Here is a 20,379-nt window from a genome sequence, read left to right as displayed (position 1 = left end):
CACTCAGGATGATCTTTTCTAGTTCCCATTTGCCTGCAAATTTCAAGATTTCCTTGTTTTTAATTGCTAAGTAGTTTTCCATTGTGTAAATGTACCACAATTTCTGTATCCATCCTCCACTGAGGGACATCTAAGTTATTTCCAGCTTCTGGCTATTATGAATAGAGCTGCTACAAACATGACTGAGCAAATGTCCTTGTTCTATAGTTGAGCATATTTTGGATATATGCGTAGGAGTGGTATATTTCGATCTTGAGGTAGCACTATTCCCAATTTTCTGAGAAAGCGGCAGACTGATTTCCAAAGTGGTTGTACAAGTTTACATTCCCACCAGCAATGGAGGAGGGTTCCTCTTTCTCCACATCCTCTCCAGCATGTGTTGTCACTTGAGTTTTTGATCTTAGCCATTCTGATGGGTATAAAGTGAAATCTCAGGGTTGTTTTGATTAGCATTTCCCTTATGACTAAGGACAGGAGCCTACCACAGACGGCCTCTGGAAGACTCCACTGATCGAGGTATTGAAGCAGAGGCTGAGACTCATAGCCAAACTTTGGACAGAGTGCAGATAATCTTATGAAAGAAGGGGGAGGTAGAAAGACCTGGAGGGGACAGGAGCTCTAAAAGGAAACCTACAGTGCCAAAAACAAAAAGTCAGCCCTGGGGGCCCTGCAGAAGGACAATGCATGGACCTAAAACCCTGGCTCACATGTAGCCCATAGACTCAGTCTCCAAGTGGGTTCCCTAATAAGGGGAGCAGGGGCTTTCTCTGGCATGAACTCAGCGGCAGGTTCTCTGATCACCAACCCCTGGGGGGTGCATCGCCAGGAAGACAATGCAACCAGTCCTGATGAGACCTGATAGGATAGGGTTAAATAGAAGGGAGGAGGACCTCCCTTATCAGTGGACTAGGGGAGGGGCTTAGTGAGAGAAGAGGGAGGGAGAGTGGGATTGGGAGGAAACAAGGGAGGGAGAAACAGCTGGGATACAAATTGAATAAATTGTAATAAATGATAATAATTTTAAAATTTAAAAAAAAAAAGAATGAGCATAAGTTCCAATGAGGAGGTTTGGTTCTTCTTTGTATTCCTAACTTCTATATTGAACTGATGGAAAGTAAGAAAAGCCTAATTCCTTCAAAAAAGCTTGAAGAAAGGAAATCTAAGAATCTGATGTTTTGAATGTAAGTTAGTTGTGCAAAATTCACTACTAATAAAACGGATTTTCTCTTCTCTGAACAGCATATTATCCATCAAGTATGAAGTGTGTTCTGCCGGTATTAACCTACTTTATTCTTACAACTACTTAGACTAATGTGAGAGTAAGGACGGCCTCCAAAGCATTGTCTTCAACGTCAAAACAGAAAGTGACCAGTTGAGGTTGGAGCCCAACTGTCCTTGATAATAAATGTTATGTTATCTGCCTTTCCTAAAAGCAAAATTTTAAGATTTCTGTCTTATACTTGCATCACTTTAGTTTTGAGGTTGACAGGCCTCATGATTTAAGGATTCCAAACTGCCTACTCGGATACAGAAGTTGCTGTGGTTAATTATGCTTTACTTGCGTTTCTCCCAAAGGATCTTTGTTGCTGTTGTTTTAAATTAAATTTTATGATTATTTTGCCTGCCTAGAGGCAGCAGACGTCAGAAGGGGTGTCAGATCCTCTGGAGCTAAAGTTACAGGTGGTTATGAGTTTCTGTAAACCAAGATCCTCAGACCCATGGCCCCACCCCAAAGATTGTGTGATCTGAAGGACGCATTAGAGACCATTCAAGTGCTGGGTCTACAGATAGGTCATCCAGTCACTGGGAATGTGCTCTAGAAAGGTAATTCTTGAGTGCTCCTTCAATTCTGCAGAATGGACTGCCATAAAGGGAACAAGCCTGGCCCTATTCAGCTTGACCCTGGCTCACGTTGGCCATCATTACCAAATCATACAGTGCTGCAACTGAGGGAGTCATCACTGAGCTATGGCTCTACTCTTTGCAATTTTAGCCTTCAAAACTATAAGCTAAATCAATGCCTTTCTACACAAGTAGCCAATAGCTGGTATTGGTGTAATAATGAAAAAGTAACTAATTTGAAAATTCACTCTTCACCAGCATATTCTTATCATTTAACATCAATATAAAGCAGAGATATAAGTAATGCTCATTAATTTAACTAGCCCATCATAAAACTGCAGAATATACCTCCTCATACAACCCAATACAAATAAACTGATGGGCAAAAAATGTTGTCACTCTAAGGATAATCACCTTTTGTGTCTTAAAGTTAAGCTTCAAAAATTCAAGAAGAAATATTTTAATGAAAATAAAAATATGAATGAAACTGACATTCTATGTTGTACAAAGCAAGAGAGTAAAATTATTTAAGGTAAATGTAACTTACCTTTGAGCCATCTAAACTGATTATTCTATATACATTTCTTGTGCTGTCATAAAAATAAGACACAGTAACTGCATGCTTGCTGGTAGGTACCCAGTTCTTCTTTGTGTTTGGGTCAATCTGGAAGACATGAGCTCGAGTGCTAAAGATAGGTTGTTCCCTGAGGGAAGAAAGAAAAAGAGTAATTAAGAACAGTTTTACTACATTCGACAAGAGGTCATAAAAACTGTAATGGTGACTGCATTAACTAGAAACTTAGACATACCCACAAATAAAAGAATCTTTCTTTCTAATATGAAGAGTGTAAATATTCCATTATAGGCTTCTTTAAGACAACTGTAGACAATTCTTGCTACTCTGAGATTCTGTACACATGAATCCAGCTATTCAGTAACTTGGAGCAGGTTTTTGCCAACCTGACACTGGAGTCTCCTGAAGAGGGAATGATTAAGGAACTGCATTTGGACGTGTTTCTGAGGAATGCTCTTGATTAGTGACTGACTGTGGGGAGGCAGCCCACTGTTGGTCGTGCCACCTTTGTACAGGTGATCTTGGGTTGTATAAGAAAGCAAGCTGGGCAAGCAGGTAAGCAGTATTCCTCTGTGAATTCTGCTTCAGTTCCTGCCTTGAGGTTCCTGCCCTGGCTTTCCTCAATAATGAACTGTAAGCTCTAAACCAAATAATTTCTTCCCCCTACTTGCTTTTGGTTATTGTTTTATCACAGTAATAGAAAACAAAAATGACAGACTGAAAAAAAAAAAATGACAGACTGTCAAGTAAGTACTTATGGCTTTTTTTTTTTTAAGTCTTCTGCAGTATATACACGTCAGTGGGAAAACGTGACTCCCCTAACATGTACTTTCTACCTGACGATGAACAACACTGTCATCTTGCTTCAGCTCCCAGACTATAGAAGCAGGTGCAGTGTTTTCAGTGGTCTATTTAGCACCACACGGTTTTTGCATTCTGTGCAGTTTAAAGATGCTTCCGATGCTTAAAATGGCCCCTCAGCATAATGTAGAAGTGTTCCTAAGTGTTAAATACTCATAGATGCAAAGTTAATGTGCCTCATGAAGAAAAATGTGTGGTAGATAAGCTTGACTCAGGTGTAAGTCATACTATAATTGGTCACATGTTCAATATTTAAGCAGCAATAATAATCAGTGAAAACACACATCAACTGAGTATAGTAGAGCAAACCTATAATTCTAGCATTTGGGAAGCAGAAACAGGGGATCAAGGCCAAAACTAAACTGCAAAAAAAAAAATTAAAAAATGGAGACCATGTCTATAAATCAATCTCAGTCAATAAATGCATGAAATAGAAGAAATGCACATGAAACAATGTTATGTACTGACTGACTGGTTTATAAAAAATGTGATCAGAAGCTTATAGGAACATAATATTATATTCACTAAAAGCAAAGGTTAAGTTGAATTTAAGGATTCTGTGGTCAAAAGCCAACCTACCAAAGTCTGGATGATACAGACTAGGGAAATAATTGTCACACAAAGAAGAGAATCACTAGAACTAATGAGACCATCTGATACAGCGTAAGAGCAAAGGATGCAAAAATATCCAGTACATGCCAAGATCTGGGAGAAACAAATGCTTAGGGAGAGCTTAAAACAAACCGTGGCACACTGGAAAGGCACACCATGTGTTTAGCAAGAGCTTTAGTGAAAGAGCTACAAAGATGACTTAGCAGTTAAGAGCACCACCTGCTCTTCCAGAAGGCAGGGTTCAAGTCCTAACACCCACACAGCACATCATAAACCAGCTGTAATTCACAATTTAAGGGATCTGACACCATCTTTTGGTCTCCTCAGGTACACACACAAACAGATATACATGCAGGTAAAAAAAAATACACATAATTTTTTCAATTTAAATCAAATATGAATTTTAGTAAGTCAAATACAAAAATAAAGAATTAGAAATGCCAGTTTTTCTGGATCTCTGTTAGAAGCTACTGAACTCACTCAGGAAACAGTTGTGCAGTTTAGACATATAATATAGGATAAACATACTAAAATCTGTACACCTAAAGAAGCTAATCAAGAAGGAGGTCTCTGGGTAAGATGCTCAATCCTCATTCAGAAAGGCAAAGAGGATGAACATAGGAAGAGGGAGAAAACAGGGAACAGGACAGGAACCTACCACAGAGGGCCTCTGAAAGGCTCCACTCTGCAGGGTTATGAAAGCAGATGCTGAGACTCATAACCAAACTTTGGGCAGACTGCAGGGAATCTTATAAAAGAAGAGGGAGATAGAAGGACCTGGAGAGGACAGGAACTCCACAAGGAGAGCAACAGAACTAAAAAATCTGGATAAAGGGTATTTTCTGAGATTGATATTCCAACCATGCACCATTCATGGAGATAACCTAGAACCCCTGCACAGAAGTAACCCATGGCAGCTCAGTGTCCAAGTGGGTTCCCCAGGAATGGGAACAGGGACTGTGTCTGACATAAACTGATTGGCCTGCTCTTTGATCACCTTCCCCCCCCCGGGGGGGAGGGGGAGCGGGTATAGCCTTACCAGGCCACAGAGGAAGACAATGCAGACACTCCTGATGAGACCTGACAGACTAGGATCAGATGGAAGGGGAGGAGGACCTCCCCTATCAGTTGACTGGGAAGGAGGGTGGGATTGGGAGGGGAAGAGGGAGGGAACTACAGGTGGAATACGAAGGGAATAAACTAATTAATAAAAATAAAATATTATAAAATAAAAAAGATAAGGTTGGCAGCATTACACTTGCCTATCAGGCATGAAATGTATAACGCTCTAGGTTCAGGTCTTAGAACTGGGGAGGGAGAGGGGAGAGAAGAGTGCTGTGTAATGGTAACAGACAGGATGTTATTAAACACCTACAATGTCTAGGATAGCAAAGACTTTTCTAGCCCAAAATGTCAATACTGTGATGTGAATCCTCATGAAGGAGGAACACGGGTTTCCTGGATTTCTATTTTGGGCAAATAAAAAGACAACAGTGCTGGATGATACAGACTAGGGAAAGTAGCAAAGAGAAAACAAACTTTGAGAGTGGAATTAGAGGTAAAAAGTAGAGCTTAATCTTGACCAAATTCAGATGACTAAGAATCGGCATACAGCTGTCAGGTCGGGAACTCAACAACAGTTAAGAACTCAGAAGAGAAGACCATGCGGAATGCAAAGTTCAGGGGAAACGTCCGGCCTTTGCGGTATAAACACTACGCGTGGTAATAGTTTTCTCTAGAGAAAAGCTGTAGAAAAAGCAGTAGAAAGGTATAACCAAAATTCTATGTCTCATCTTTAGACAGACTTAAAATGCATTTCAAACTGTCAAGCATCCAAGCCATATACACAAAACTTTTTCTAATAAACTAGACAGCAATTATTAGTAAAAGCCCATAATTTTACTTGCTTCACAATAATTCACAAAAATACTAACTGAACCAAATGGTGTTTTTTCTATGTCTTATGAAAGTGTCCGAGAAACAGGAGTTTCACTTTAAAATGTCATATCTGATTCTAAAGTATGTAAATGTACATTTGAAGAGTAAAGATCCTAACAAGTTCTACAAAAAAAGTAACTCATAAAACTTTAAATAATCAAGTACACAGACAATTATTTTATCTCTTCTTCATGTAGGGTTTGTACTTTTATCCACAGTATAAAACTCAAACCACAAATTTTGAGGTATAAGTTACCTCATGGAAAACTGATATTCAACACTAATTATATTTAACGTAGTAATGGTCACTGGAAAGCATGTATATATACAGACAATACAAAATTTGAGGCTTATTTAATAATGCCTACAGTGTTACTTCTTAAGTAGATACTTACAGTACACTCAAAGTAACTATTCTAAGAAACAATATCAATCTCAAATTAAATAGCAAACAAATTCACCACAAAATGTTTTACACAAGTTTAGAAAAACAGAACTGTATACACACACAGATTGACACATGCATACATACACACATGTCATGTTAGAGCTATGCCTAGTATACTTGGTATATCTTATACATCTGTCGCCAGAAGAGAAGTGGCTAAAAGTACTATACTAATTAATATAAGAGCAGCTAACTGGGGTGTTTTTCTGTTGGTTCATTAATTTATTTTAGAAAACTGGTATGAAAATAACTCTAAAATTGTATATACTGACCTAAAATTTTAAGTACTATATTCAGTGTTAGATTCTAAAACTTTCAATACAGACATGGGAACCTACAGATAATGAGAGAATATTAGGAAAATAAAAGCTTTGTTATAAAAATGAGTTTTGTTCAAAATCACTAGAGTTGACAAAGAATTATTGTATCTGGCTCCCAAACATCTGTGCAATAAGAAAGAATCAAGCATTTGAAAAATGAACAAAACAAATGTCACTTTCCAGGGGATACAGACATTTTAGATTTAGGGAACAAGTTCATATTTGTCATTTGAGTTTTAAAAAGAATCAATGATAATGCTGTTTAAAATGTATACTTAAAATGTATACTTTTGCAAATACTGTAACTATTCAATAAAAGCTCTGTTCCAAGGAGGTACAAAAGTATATGCCCTACAAATACAATCAAACTGAAGGGAAACAATGTTTTCCTAGTGCCTTTAGTGCCCTCACTACAAACATCCTTTTCAGATATCTAAGTACTAAATGGACACTTTAGCAAAGATATAAAGAAGATCTTGACTTCAAATAACTCCCTTTCTACTTTATTTTTCAAAAGAAACTGGCCTGGTTATTGGGAATCCAGTTGGTAATACTTTCCATCGAGAAAGTGACTAGAAGACACTGTTGGCTGACTATGCCCTAACTATCCTTCCTAGCTCCTCTCTCACAAACCTCAGATAACCCACCTTCTCTACAATTCCATTCTTGCCAGAAATTGGTCTGTAAATGGATCTCTGAAGCAATCCTGGTCAATGAAATAACTCACCAAGAGCACATAGGAAAGAATGTTGTTTTAAACACTACACATAACAACTACACCTGAAGAAGTCATCCTAACATTGTAAGGGAGACAAACTGAACATAGGAGGCACATTCTTAGTACATACAAGATTCTGAAAGCCCCATTTAAAACTGCAGAGCATGCTAATAGCTACAGGTATAACTGCACTGAGGGTAAGGGGGAAGGAGGAGGAGGGAGGAGAAGGAAGAATGTGGCGTGCCACCACAGTCTACTCTCAGTTGATCTAACATCCAAAACCATAGAGCAGAACACAGTGACATAAGAGTCTACCCAAGGAAACCACCGAAGAAATAAGTATTGGAATTCTTAAAAGCAGCTGCCTCTGGCAAGGGTCTGTATGAAGGAGGGTATGGGACAGGGAAATGGCTACTTTTGTTTATAAACCTTCTAACTACTACTGAATTGTTTTAACCTTGTAGAAGTACTACAGTATCTTTTAAAATGTCACTGTTGAGAAGTTACATTTATGTAACTTGAGAAAAAGATGCTTTAGGGAACATTTTTAAAAACTTCCAAAGGGCCATTGAATGACAACTTTAAGTACCTTAGAGTTCAATGGACTTAGGAGTAACCGACACAAAAATGTTTCTATTATTCACAGAGAACAAAAAGCGAAGAGTAAAGGCTGACAGCATAACTGAAGTACAAAAGGTATATCTAACTCCTGACAAAAATAACTCCCTTGATTAGAGTTAAATAACAAGAAAAAAAAAACAAACCTGTAGTTTGGGCTTTATCTGAAGTGGCAATAGAAGGAAACCTGGTGGGATTCAAGTTAAGACCAAGCAAGCACAAGGGTGCGTCAAGGAGTGGACAACACCATACCTAATGTGCACTCATGTCTGCAGACTGACTATGCACCACAGAGGCGGTACAACATCCCTCGGGCAAGCAGGAGCACAAGCACTGACATTTCCAAAGATTTACCTTGCCCAAATTCATTATATAAAATGCTATTCTATACTATTAAATATCAGTTTCTTTCCCTGCCCCCCAACACACCTAACAAAAATCTTAATTAAAATATTTTGTGTTTCTTGTACAAACCAATAGAAAAGTACTACATTGAGAACTCTTATTACTATGTTATGTGTTTAACTGTTCTTTTTTTTTTACAGTCTACTTTGAGGAAAGCATTTCTACCAATGCCTACCCAAAATATAGTTACACTGTAAAAACTCCATCTAGTGATGACCCAAACCCACAGCAAGTGGTGCATTATAAAACCTGCAGGTTTTATAATGCAAAATATTAATATTTTTTTTAAAAATCACAGGCATTAGGCATACACACAAATATATTTAATTGCCACAATCTCTAGTTTTATTAACACTGCAAAATTAGATTCGTTACTCCTATCTTATTTTATATGCTAAATACAAAATTATAACATGACCTTGCTTTAGAAGCGGGAGCATCAACCATGTTTGTAGCAGCTTTATTTGTAATAGCCAGAACCTGGAAAAAACCCAGATGTCCATCAATGGTGGAATGGATACAGAAATTGTGGTATTTTTACACAATGGAATACTACTCAGCAATCAAAACGAGGAAATCATGAAATTTGTAGGCAAATGGTGGGATCTAGAAAAGATCATTCTGAGTGAGGTATGCCAGAAGGAGAAAGACACACATGGTATATACTCACTCATATAGTCCTATAGGATATGATAAACATAATGAAATCTATACACCTAAAGAGGATAAACAAGAAAGAGGACTCGGGGTAAGATGATCAATCCTCACTTAGAAAGACAAATGGGATGTGCATTGGATATAGGAGAAAGCAAGTAACAGGACAGGAGCCTACCGCAGAGGGCCCCTGAAAGACTCTATCTAGCAGTGTATCAAAACAGATACTAAGACTCATAACCAGAGTGCAGTTCCCAGCAGAGTGCAGGGAATCATATGAAAGAAAGGGGAGTTAGTATGACATGGAAAGGATAGGAGCTCCACACAGAGGTCTTTTCTGAGACTGACACTCCACCAAGGACCATGTATGGATATAACCTAGAACCTCTGCTCGGATGAAGCCCGTGGTAGCTCAGTAACCAATTGGTTTCCCATAGTAAGGGGAACAGGGACTATCTCTGACAGGAACTCAATGGCATGCTCTTTGACCTCCCCACCCCTCAAGGGAGGAGCAGTCCTACTAGGCCACAGAGGAGGACTTTGCAGCCAGTCCTGAAGATACCTGATAAAACAGGGTCAAATGAAAGGAGAGAAGGTCCTCCCCAATCAGTGAACTTGGAAAGGGGCATGGAGGAGATGAGGGAGGGAGGGACAGAGGGTTTGGGAAGGAATGAGGGAATGGGATACAGCAGGGATACAGAGTTAATAAAATGTAATTAATAATAAAAAAATTATTAAAAAAAAAAAAAAGAAAAAAGAGGAGGGAGCATAAAACCTTAAAGAGCATGCTAATAGCTACAGGTATAACTGCACTGAGGGTAAGGGGGAAAATGTGGCAATGCCAACTGATGTCTCTGCTTTTCCACTCATCTAAAATCCTCTCCACTTAGAAACACAATTAAAATACCATGAGTTTAAAATGCATCAGGAGTTACAATATTTAGAGTTATGTATAAAATCGGTGTTAACAGTTTTATTATCCTTTAAATGTTCTTTTCTGATGAGTTCCTCTAAATAAAGCTGAATTCAAAGGAGTAACAGTATGTACTATGGAAATCTGAGGAGGCTTTCTCGGTAGATGCCCAGTTCTTTCAACTTTAAAGATGACTGAGACATTAAAAGGCCATTTAAAATCTAAAAGCACCTTCAGAGAACAAGATAATTCTCAACTACATTATACTATTCTTTATACTACCTACAAACTGAACAAGTGGATACCCAATCTCTGAAAAAGCTGAACAAATATAAATACTCTAAAAAAAATCAGAATTGATGTTAAAGATACTGTGGCAAAATATTAATATTTTTTAAAAAATCACAGGCATAAAGCATACACACAAATATTTTTAATTGCCAATCTCTAGTTTTATTAACACTGCAAAATTAGATTCGTTATTCCTATCTTATTTTATACCTATGCAGGCAAGTTATTTTAACTTTCATGTAACAGTACACCTACCATGATCAGAGCTGTACTATCTAACACAGAAGACTAAGTTTAAAGTCTCATACTCAATTCAGTTACTGGAAAAATATATAAACAACTGTGGTATGGGAACTTTTTACTCAACCATAAATGTTATGAAAAATAAATTCAGATGAAGTACTTCCAATGAAAACTTATTTGCACTAAATGCAAATACATAATAGATTTCAAAGATAGTGGGGGTTTTTTTTGTTTGTTTCTACACTAATTACATGTTTAAGGATAATGTGCTATCTCAAAAAACACTAAAATTAGACTTGTTTTGAACTTCAAAAGCAAAATCAAAGGACATACAAAACTCACATAATTTATCTAGCTGTACTAGAAAATCAGACTGCTCCAATTCTTTCCATTATGAACAATGCTTCCCTATGCTTTCTTGAGCACATACCATACGAGAAGCAGAATTCTTGGCCTAAGTTAAATCTTAAGTGACTTAAAAGTCACACAGCTAACAACTGACATGCATAATTATTTTTAATGTAAATGAAAAGAGAACTCAAGTATATCTCATTAAAAATCAAAGAACTGCACATTGAAACCATGAGTTACTTTTTCACTTATCGAAACAGGATTTAAAAGAAAAACTGAAAAAATTCAATGTTAGTAAGAGTTGGAATTGACACTTTCAGGAGCAGTCAGTGGGTGTAAAATCTTTCTGGAAAATATTTGACAAGACATTTCATAGCCTTTAGATTTCTGTATGTACCCTCTGACAAAGCAATTCTATTCAAGTAATTTATCTTATGTAACTGATTAGAGATATGCAGAAACTTAGCTATAGGGGTCTGTGAAGGTGTGTGTGAGAGAGATCCATCTACATTTTATTTATTTATCTTTATTTATTTAAGTTTATTCATTTTGTATCTTGGCCCCCTCCCTCATCTCTTCCCAATCCCACCCTCCCTCCCTTTTTTCCCCCTGTGCCCCTCCCCTAGTCCACTGATAGAGGAGGCCCTCCTCCCCTACTATCTGACCCTAGCCTATCAAATCTTATGAGGACTGGCTGCATCCTCTTCCTCAAGGAGGACCCTAGGGAAGATGCTTAATCCTTATTCAGAAGGGCAAACAGCATAGACATCGGAAGTGCGAGAAGACAGAGAACAGGACAGGAGCCTACCACAGAGGGCCTCTGAAAGAATCTACCCAGCAGGGGATTGAAGCAGATGCTGAGACTCATAGCCAAACTTTGTGCAGAGTGCAGGGATCTTAGGAAGAAGAGGGAGATAGAAAGACCTGGAGAAGACAGGAGCTCCACAAGGAGACCAACCACCAAAAACTCTGGGCTCAGGGGGTCCTGCACAGACCAATGTTCCAACCAAGGACCATGCATGGAGAGGACCTAGAACCCCTGCTCAAATGTAACCCATAGGCTGCTCAGTCTCCATGTGGGTTGGGTTCCCTAGTAAGAGGAACAGGGGTGTCTCTGACATAGATGCAGTGCCTGGCTCTTTTATGTCAACCTGGCACAAGCTAGAGTCATTCGAAAACAGGAAACAGCAACTGAAAAAATGTCTCCACCTGGCAGCCCTGCGGGAGAATGTCTTGATTGCTGGTGATGTAGGAGGTCTCAGGTCACTAGGCCTCCCAGGCTGGTGGGCCTGGGTACTATAAGCCATCAAACTGAACAAGCCTAAGAGCAAGCCTTTCAGAAGCACTTGTGTGGTGGTGTTGGTGCACATATACAGATCTTAGAAAACTTTTTTAAAAAGTGTTTTGCACAAACCCTAACTAAAGTTATATTGCTGGGCTGTCACATTTCTGTCAACAACATTCCAGCAGAGACAATTATGAAGACAAACCAAACTTCTTTAATGAGGCCCTTTCACAACAGTTTCAACCTTCCCTGTGTGGATGAACTTTTCTAGGTGACAATCTTTAAATATGAAATATAGGAGCATCTTATGCATTCCTCCACACACATTTATTAACATCTGTTATTTGCTGGTATTGTAGGCACAATGACAAGCTAAAAAGACCAGGTAATTTCTTCAAGCTGCAAAGTAGGGAAGAGAGAGAGACTATTGAATTATCAAGAGTTACAAGTGTAACAACTATCCTGAAACAATGGTGGGAAAAAAAAAGTTCAAAACACAAACATCATTAATTCTATTAGCTATACTTATGAATCACTTAAGACAACTATCCATGTAAAACCTGTCCCACATTCTCTCCTTCTGACCTCTTTTCTACCATCGCCCAAGTAAGGAATATTCACTGGGCAGCACCTTCAGACCCCAGATAAACCACATTGTTCACAGCACTTTAGTGACATGTCACAATATGGTTCAAAGAAATAATAATAATAAAAAAAAAAAAACCAAACTCTTCATGTACTTAAGGGTCTACTCCCAGACCTTGATGGAATAGCAGGGACTGGATCTATTCTCCCACCTAAATCTACAATATTGAATAGAAGACATGAAATTATTTTTAGACACTCACAACAGGCAGGATGGCACAGTGATTCCTGAGAAAGGGCAATATTCCCACTCACTGAAGAGGGTTTGCAGACACACAGCACACAGAGATATACCAGAGCCCTATGTTTAGGACAGAATAAAAAGTTGCAAATGAAAAGCAATTCTATGTAAGATGCAACGGGACCAAGAATCAAAGAGAAAGTTTATCACATAAAATACACATAAAATACACTATGGGTATCAAGAGGGCTTTTCCCATGTCGACGTCGACAGCTGAAAACTGATCAAGACGTCCTCAGATCTTTTTCTTTTTGAAGATTAAAACATATATACTGGAAAAAGTTAATAATTTAGATACTGCAAAATAAATTTAAAAAACAATCTATTTAACTGAAAAAAACAGGAATAGAACTGAAGTGTTATTTTGTTTTGTTCTGTTTTGTTTTCTTATTGTTCCTGAAGAAAAAGAACACCAAAGAATGAAGCAGTGGAGGCAATTCTCAGATGAAAAGCTTAAAGGCAGGCCTGGTGCTAACAGGAATGAAGGGAGGGATCAACGACAGCAGGAAAAGCAAGATGTCACCCAGCCAATCCTGCAACTTGGGAAAACAAAAGGACTAAGGAATTATCTGTTCCTTACAGCAACAACACACAAAAGCTTATGCTGAAAGTATATTTTTCTTTTGGGTTTCACAGGGGGTTAGAGTAAAGAGATTGTCTTTAGTCTCAGAGGGGAATTTGAGCTTTTTATTTTATTTATTGATTGACGGACTGATTTCTGAGACAAGATTTCTTTGCGTTGTCCTGGCTATCTTTGTGTAGACTAGGCTGGCCTCAAACTCAGAGATCTACCTGCCTTTGCCTCCAAAATGCTAAGATTAAAGACCTACACCACTGGCCCAGCTCCCAATAAACTCTTTTTAAGTTGCTTTGATTATTGTGTTGCTTTGCAGCAAGAGAAAAGTAATTAAGAGATGTAGAAACTTTTTATTTAAAAAACAAAAACAAACAAACAAACAAAAACCCTTTAAGCCAGGCAGTGGTGGTGCATGCCTTTAATCTCAGCACTCACATGGTAGAGGCAGGTGGACCTCTATGAGTTCAAGGCCAGCCTGATCTACAAAGAGAATCCAGGACAACCAGGGCTACACAGAGAAACGCTGTCTTGGAAAACCAAAAACAAACAAAACTGTAATACATTAATAGGGATAAAACATACAACAACAGCACAAAGAAAGAAGAATGACACTATGAACCTGGCCCTCCACACCCATGCCATAACATGTCATACCACACCGTACCATACCATATCCATCATGATTTTAATCAATCACAGATAGACATGCTATTAAAAATTCACGTGCAAATGCTTTTTTCCTTTCTAATTATACCTTAAACAATACCAGTATAAGAACTATTTCTATAGCACTTAATTTTATTATCATAAATAACAACTGAAAACAGGGAGCTGAGGATTTAGCCTGGTCGTGAAGAGTGAGCAGAGCATGAGCAAAATCATCAAACATGAACAAACTCCCACAATAATCCCAGGACAACAAAAAGTCACAACTAATTAGATACACTATATGGAACAATATGTGTAAGTTACTCGCAAATACTACGCCATTTTATATGAGACTTGAACATCAGCAGATCTTGACATCCATAAGGCAATGGCCCCTTAAAGTACAAAAAGATAAAAGGAATAAGGTTCTTATTGTGAAGTAGTATGAATATTCAAAGGCAAAATGTGATGGGTTAAAAATTAACAGCAAGGATGTTAGGCTTATAGACACAAACCCAGAACTCAAAAGGTTGAGGTAAAGGACTACAAGTCCAAGAGCAATCTATGTTATATAGCAAAGCTCTGTAAAAACAAATGCATAGAAATGTTGATCAACACTTATCAGTGAGTACTAAGTTGCAAACAGATAAGGATAAGAAGTTCTAATATACTGTTGTACAGCAGAGTAACTTCAGAAATCAATTGTTTTATTATATACCTCAAAAAGCTAGAAGAACTTCTTGATCTTTGCCATAAAGTGATAAATTAGAAAATTGACAGATTTAACCTAATCAACAAAAGAAATGTATTAAACATCATTTTATTATTTTAATATTGATGTTTAAATTTATTTTAATAATGGTAAGTTTTGTTTTTATGTACCAGTTAAATAACACAATCGATTATTTTCAGAATTAAAAAAAAATCAAGAACAGGTTGAGAAAATTGCTTGGGTCATAAAGAACACGTCACAAGTCTTAGTTACTTTTCTATGGCTGTGAAGAAACACAGCCATAAGTTGCTAAGGCAACTTATAAAAGCACTTAATTTGATGATCACAGTTCCAGAGGGGCATCCAGGATCATCAATGTGAGGAGCATGGCAGCAGGCAGATATGGAACCAGAACAGTACTGATAAGTTACATCCTGAGCAACATGCATAAGGCAAAGAGAGAGAGACTGAGACACCCCTGGACTTTTGAAACCTTAAAGCCCATCCCTAGTTACACCTCCTCCAACAAGGCCACACCTCCTAATCCTTCCAAAACAGTTTCATGAAGTGGCAATAAAATATTTGAATATTTGAGTATATGAGGGCCATTCTGATTCAAACTACCACACCATGCAGCTATGAGGACCTGAGTTTAAATTCCCGTATTTAAAAAAGCTAGATACAACAGTACACACCTATAATACCAGCACTGAGGATGTAAAGACAGAAAGAGTTCTTGGATTTGCTGGCCCAGCCAGTCCAACCAATTGGTAAGCTCCAGGTTCAATAAGAATTCTTGTCTCAAAAAACGTAGAGAGCAATTGATGTCAACCTCTCCTTCCACATGCATGCACATTTAAAAATTAAAACCTTAAACACGAGCGAGAGAAAGTTCAGCAATTAAGAACAATTTCTGCTCTTCTAGAAGACCAGAGTTTAGATCCCAGTACCCAAGTTGGGTGGCCCACATCTACCTGTTGTTCTAGTTCCAGAGTGTCCTCTTCTGGTCCATACATACCTGCATTTACTGCACCACCACCCCCAACCATATACACATAAATAAAAATAAATAAAACTGACTGAAAGCTAAGTAACCATTAATTAGTAACAAGGTAAAATTAATTATTTAAAAAATCTAAAATAAAGCAAAGCAGACAGGAGGAAGAACAGATGAACAACAACAAACCTACTAAAGACTATAAAGTAAAATCCAACCATACCGATCATATTAAATGTAAATAATTTAAATATTCCAATAAAAAGGCAGAGATTGTCAAATGGATATACAGTAATACCCAAATCCACGACACTTATGAGAAAAGCATTTTAAATATAAAAACACATATAAGTTAAAAAATGGAAATGTACCTTACAAATATTAATCAATGCCTGCCTCCATCTCCAGATTGTACAATCTGTGAGGGCAGGACCATCTGCATTTTGTTTACCCTGTGTCTTCTGTGTCCACCCAGATTTTATGTATAATTATTTGTTAAATTTTTTAATTCTTACAATTTGTGGTAACTTCTACCTTGCATTATTATGGTTCCCAGGCTACAGTATCATTATTGCTCAACTTTCATCTGAGGCTATCAAGAAATTTCTTGCTGTTATCTATTCCCTACCCCATCTCTGACAAACCTGCTAACCAATCTTGTTAGTTCTGTGCCAAAATTCAAAGGATAGTGTCTCTAAATGAGCTGACCTTTCTTGACTAAAGTATATCTATTTGGCTATTACCCAAGAGTATTGAATATTTCTTTGTTCTCATGCTTCTCAACATAAACAATTAAAGGCCAGCTCAAACTGTCCTGTCATGAACAGAATGCTACAGAAACCTAAAATGGACTGTGAGTTTGGGGTCTGAAAAGTATGGAACAGGCTAAGCAGAAAGTCACCTGGGTTAAGCATGCAGATACATACCAATAATCCCAGCATCTAGGAGGTTGAGGTAAGAGGATCATGAGTTCAAGGTCATCCTGGGCCACAGAGTGAAGCCAGCTTCAACCATCTGAAGACAGCTGTCTCAAAAATAATCAGTTTGTGTATATGTACACATTCATGTGGGTGTGCACAAAGGTATATGGGCACAATGTCAAGTGTCTTGATAAACTGACTGCTCACCATCTTATTTTTTGAGACAGTACTGAGACAAAATTGACTAGCTACAAAGACTAGGCAATGAATTGTCCTGAGCAGGAATTGACTGGTCAGTAACTGTCCTGCCTCTACCCATCCTTTTCCCCAGCACCACATCACTGGCTTTTGTGTGCTTCTGATCTGATCGTAGGTCCTCATGCTTGTGCCTCAGGCACTTCATCCACTAAGCCATATCCCTAGTTCCTTTTCCCTAAAAGCAGTACTCATGCATTGAACCCGCATGCATGAGGTAAGCACTCTAGGCTAAGAAATAGGTAATGAAACACGAGTAAGACATCTAGTGTTTCTATTGTGCAAGTGTTTGGATTTCTAAATAAAAATATACATTTTAATATTTCTTTATTTTTTCTTTTGATCTTTTTGAGACAGGGTTTCTCTGCAACTCACGAGCCTCAAACTAAGATATCTCTACCTGCTTACCTCCATGGTGCTGGGATTAAAGGTGTCCTACCACAACTGTACATTTTAATATTTCAGCAGGTATGGTATTAGGTACTGGGTATATGACAAGATCTAATCCCCACAGCAAAGACAGCACAGTAAGAATGGAAGAAGGGAAACATGAGAAAGGCTTCTAGTGTTCCTATTGTGTAAGTAAAACAAAGTGCTTGAATTTCTAAGTAAAAAATAATAATTTTAATGCTTATTTCTTATTGGTTTGTTTTTTTTTTTTGAGAGCGAAGAGTGGGAATCTGAGAAATATTCATAATTCTGGTTCCAGTGACAGCTTGTGCAATGTCTAAAGGTGGCTAAAATGTTATCTGTGTTCCCTCTTCTGAAATCCTGCCATCTCACTATAAAAAAGTAGACAACTGGATGAGCTTTTAATGACTGATCAAAGAAGGCAAAAATAGCATGGGGTATTCTTAGTTTGTTTTTCACTAGGCTACTAAGCTCCAGCCTGTTGTGTGTTTTTGTTGTTGTTTTCACTGTTGTGGTTGTTTTCTTTGGGATTCAGACACTATGGCAAGTCAAGCATGATGAAAGCAAGGCCCCAATCCCAGCTGACTGACTGTCCAGCAAACAATCAACACGAGCTTACCATGCCCATGAGAAACCCCACAGCCTAGTGAAAACCTACCATACACAGCAGAAAACACTTTTTTTAAACGCAGAAGATAATTACACTATGAACCAAAGTGATAAATTCACAGGAGAGACAATATGGTATGCAATGAGGGTCCAGAAAAGTAAAGCTTATACTTGTAAAACAATCACTTGAAAAATGGTATTAGTATGAAGTGGCAGACATTTCATTTTCTAGAGGAAAGAACACAAAGGCAAGCAAAGGTGCAGCCAGCTAACATGGGGATTTTAAGACCCTCATCAGCCTCACTTCAGTCACACAAGCACTGCTCTAGAGGGATTCTCTACTTGAGAGCAAAGTGAAAGACAGCAATACAAAGCAGCAAAATAAATTCCCTCTGAGTGTCTCTATGTGTGTGGGAAATTGTATTTTATATTTTACATTTTTATTCCTTTACTTCTGGAGGGAGACAAATGTGTGCCAAGAGCATATGTATGGAGGTCAGAGGACGTGTGAGAGTCAATTCTCTTCTTGTACCATGTGGGTCCTAGGGATTGAACTTAGGCCATCAAGCTTAGAGGCAGGTGTAAATCACTTAATTTTTACATGGATGTTTGATTAGAAGAGGTTGTATAAGTTCTATAAACTTGGGCAGCAAATGGCTTAGTAGATAAAAATCAGTTTCCACCCAAGGTTGACAAAGAGTTCAGTATCCAGACACCATGGTGAAAGGACCTTCACACGAGTATCCCCTCACACACAATAAAAAATAAGTTTGAAAATTTCATTTATTTTATTTTTGGTCTTCAGCACACCAATACTTAAAAAAATACATTTCTTTAAAAAAGTGGGGGGGGGGCTAGAAAGATGGCTCAGCAGTTAATAGCACCGGCTGCTCTTCCAGAGGACCTGCATTTGATTCCAGCTCCCACATTGCAGTTCTCAACCATCTATAATTCAGTCCCAGGGATCAAGTACACACGGCACACAAACATATAAGCAGGCAATACACGCAAATAGTTTTTAAAAATTAATTTTATTGTGTGTGCACATGTCTATGCACCTGAGCCATAGCTCAAACACATTTAGGCTTCTTTTAAATATCACCAAAACTTATGGCCACCTCAGCTGGACCCTTTAAGCTACCCAGTGGCCATGGCTAGCAATCTCTTTCAGGCTTCCCTCTCTTTTCAAGACTCTGAGTAACTACATACTCTACACTCAGCAGATGGCTTTATCATTCACTAGATTCTAGTAACTAGAATATAAACTTCATAAAGGCAAGGTTTTGTTGTAGACAGATCTCATACATTTAGAACAGTGCCTGACATTAATATATATTAGAAGACCCAGTAAACAAACTGAGAAAGTGTAATCTGCCAACTAAAGTCCCTAAGGGTCTCCTGCCCTTTAAGGTACAAACTTAATATAGTCATAGCCTTTCACCCTTTCCCTCAGTTTATGATGAAGACATTTCTTTTATTAACAGTTAACTATTTTACCTACATGCCTGTTCCATCTTTATCAATTATCCATTTGTTATTAAAATATTTTAAAATATTTCCAGCTTCTGACTCCTTTCTCAAAGAATGTGTCTATATTTTTGTGAACAAAACTCAACTTCCTGAACCTTAGAGAGTTTTGAAGCTATACTATTTCACAAATATTCTTGTGTGTGTTGTGTGTGTGTCGGTCTGTCTAGAAGGAGAGGAAGGGAGACTGTATGTGATGGGTGTGTTCTGCTCTTTCATGTTGCTTTATTCCCTTTAGATGGGTCTCTCACTGGTCACCTGGCAATCCTAGGGATCCTCCTATTGTAAAATACTGAAGTTAGTTACAGCCTGTAAATATTCTGGGTTTTTTGCATGGTGCTAAGGATTTGAACTCAGACCTTTGTGTGAATGCCTTTATCACAGCCATCTTCCCAGACGCAAGATACCTTTCCCCAAAGTAGATGTCTACATTTCTAATCTGCTTCTTCACATTGTACCCTCACTGTGTGTGTCTGGTTTCCAATGTAGGCTGCACAGAGTTTTCAAGCTAGCATCTATTGAGCAAACGCACTGGTATTCCTTACCTCATCTGGTCGCAGGTAGTCCCTTCTTCAAGCTCATTTTCTTAATTTGTATGACATATTTTCTCACCTGACAGCTCTTCCTGCTCCTCTGCCCGCTCCTAAAAATGATGATTCCCAGAGAGGCCTGGTATGTCTTTTCTTTAAACACACTAAATGAGCTCACCCACATTCACAGCATCAAGCAATACTTATATATATAATATATAATATATACATATT

General features: G+C 38.0%; 2 protein-coding genes across 3 annotated transcripts in view; one reads left to right on the top strand and one right to left on the bottom strand.

Moving 5' to 3' along the window:
• Jmy (junction mediating and regulatory protein, p53 cofactor) overlaps window positions 1-17,549 on the top strand; it is a 175,499-nt gene extending 157,950 nt beyond the window's left edge. The window contains exon 11 of the mRNA XM_060377792.1: window positions 17,426-17,549. The gene's annotated coding sequence lies outside the window, so the exon portion shown is untranslated. The remainder of the gene's footprint in view (window positions 1-17,425) is intronic.
• Homer1 (homer scaffold protein 1) overlaps window positions 1-20,379 on the bottom strand; it is a 96,108-nt gene that overhangs the window by 60,466 nt on the left and 15,263 nt on the right. For both annotated transcript variants that reach the window (XM_060377795.1, XM_060377794.1), the window contains exon 2: window positions 2,390-2,546. In XM_060377795.1, coding sequence (XP_060233778.1) covers window positions 2,390-2,546 — 157 coding nt within the window. The remainder of the gene's footprint in view (window positions 1-2,389; window positions 2,547-20,379) is intronic.

This window comes from Meriones unguiculatus, chromosome 2 (assembly GCF_030254825.1).
Source record: "Meriones unguiculatus strain TT.TT164.6M chromosome 2, Bangor_MerUng_6.1, whole genome shotgun sequence".
Taxonomy (NCBI): Eukaryota; Metazoa; Chordata; class Mammalia; order Rodentia; family Muridae; genus Meriones; species Meriones unguiculatus.
Note: the sequence above shows the minus strand (reverse complement) of the source record. Positions and strands in the feature narration are given on the sequence as shown.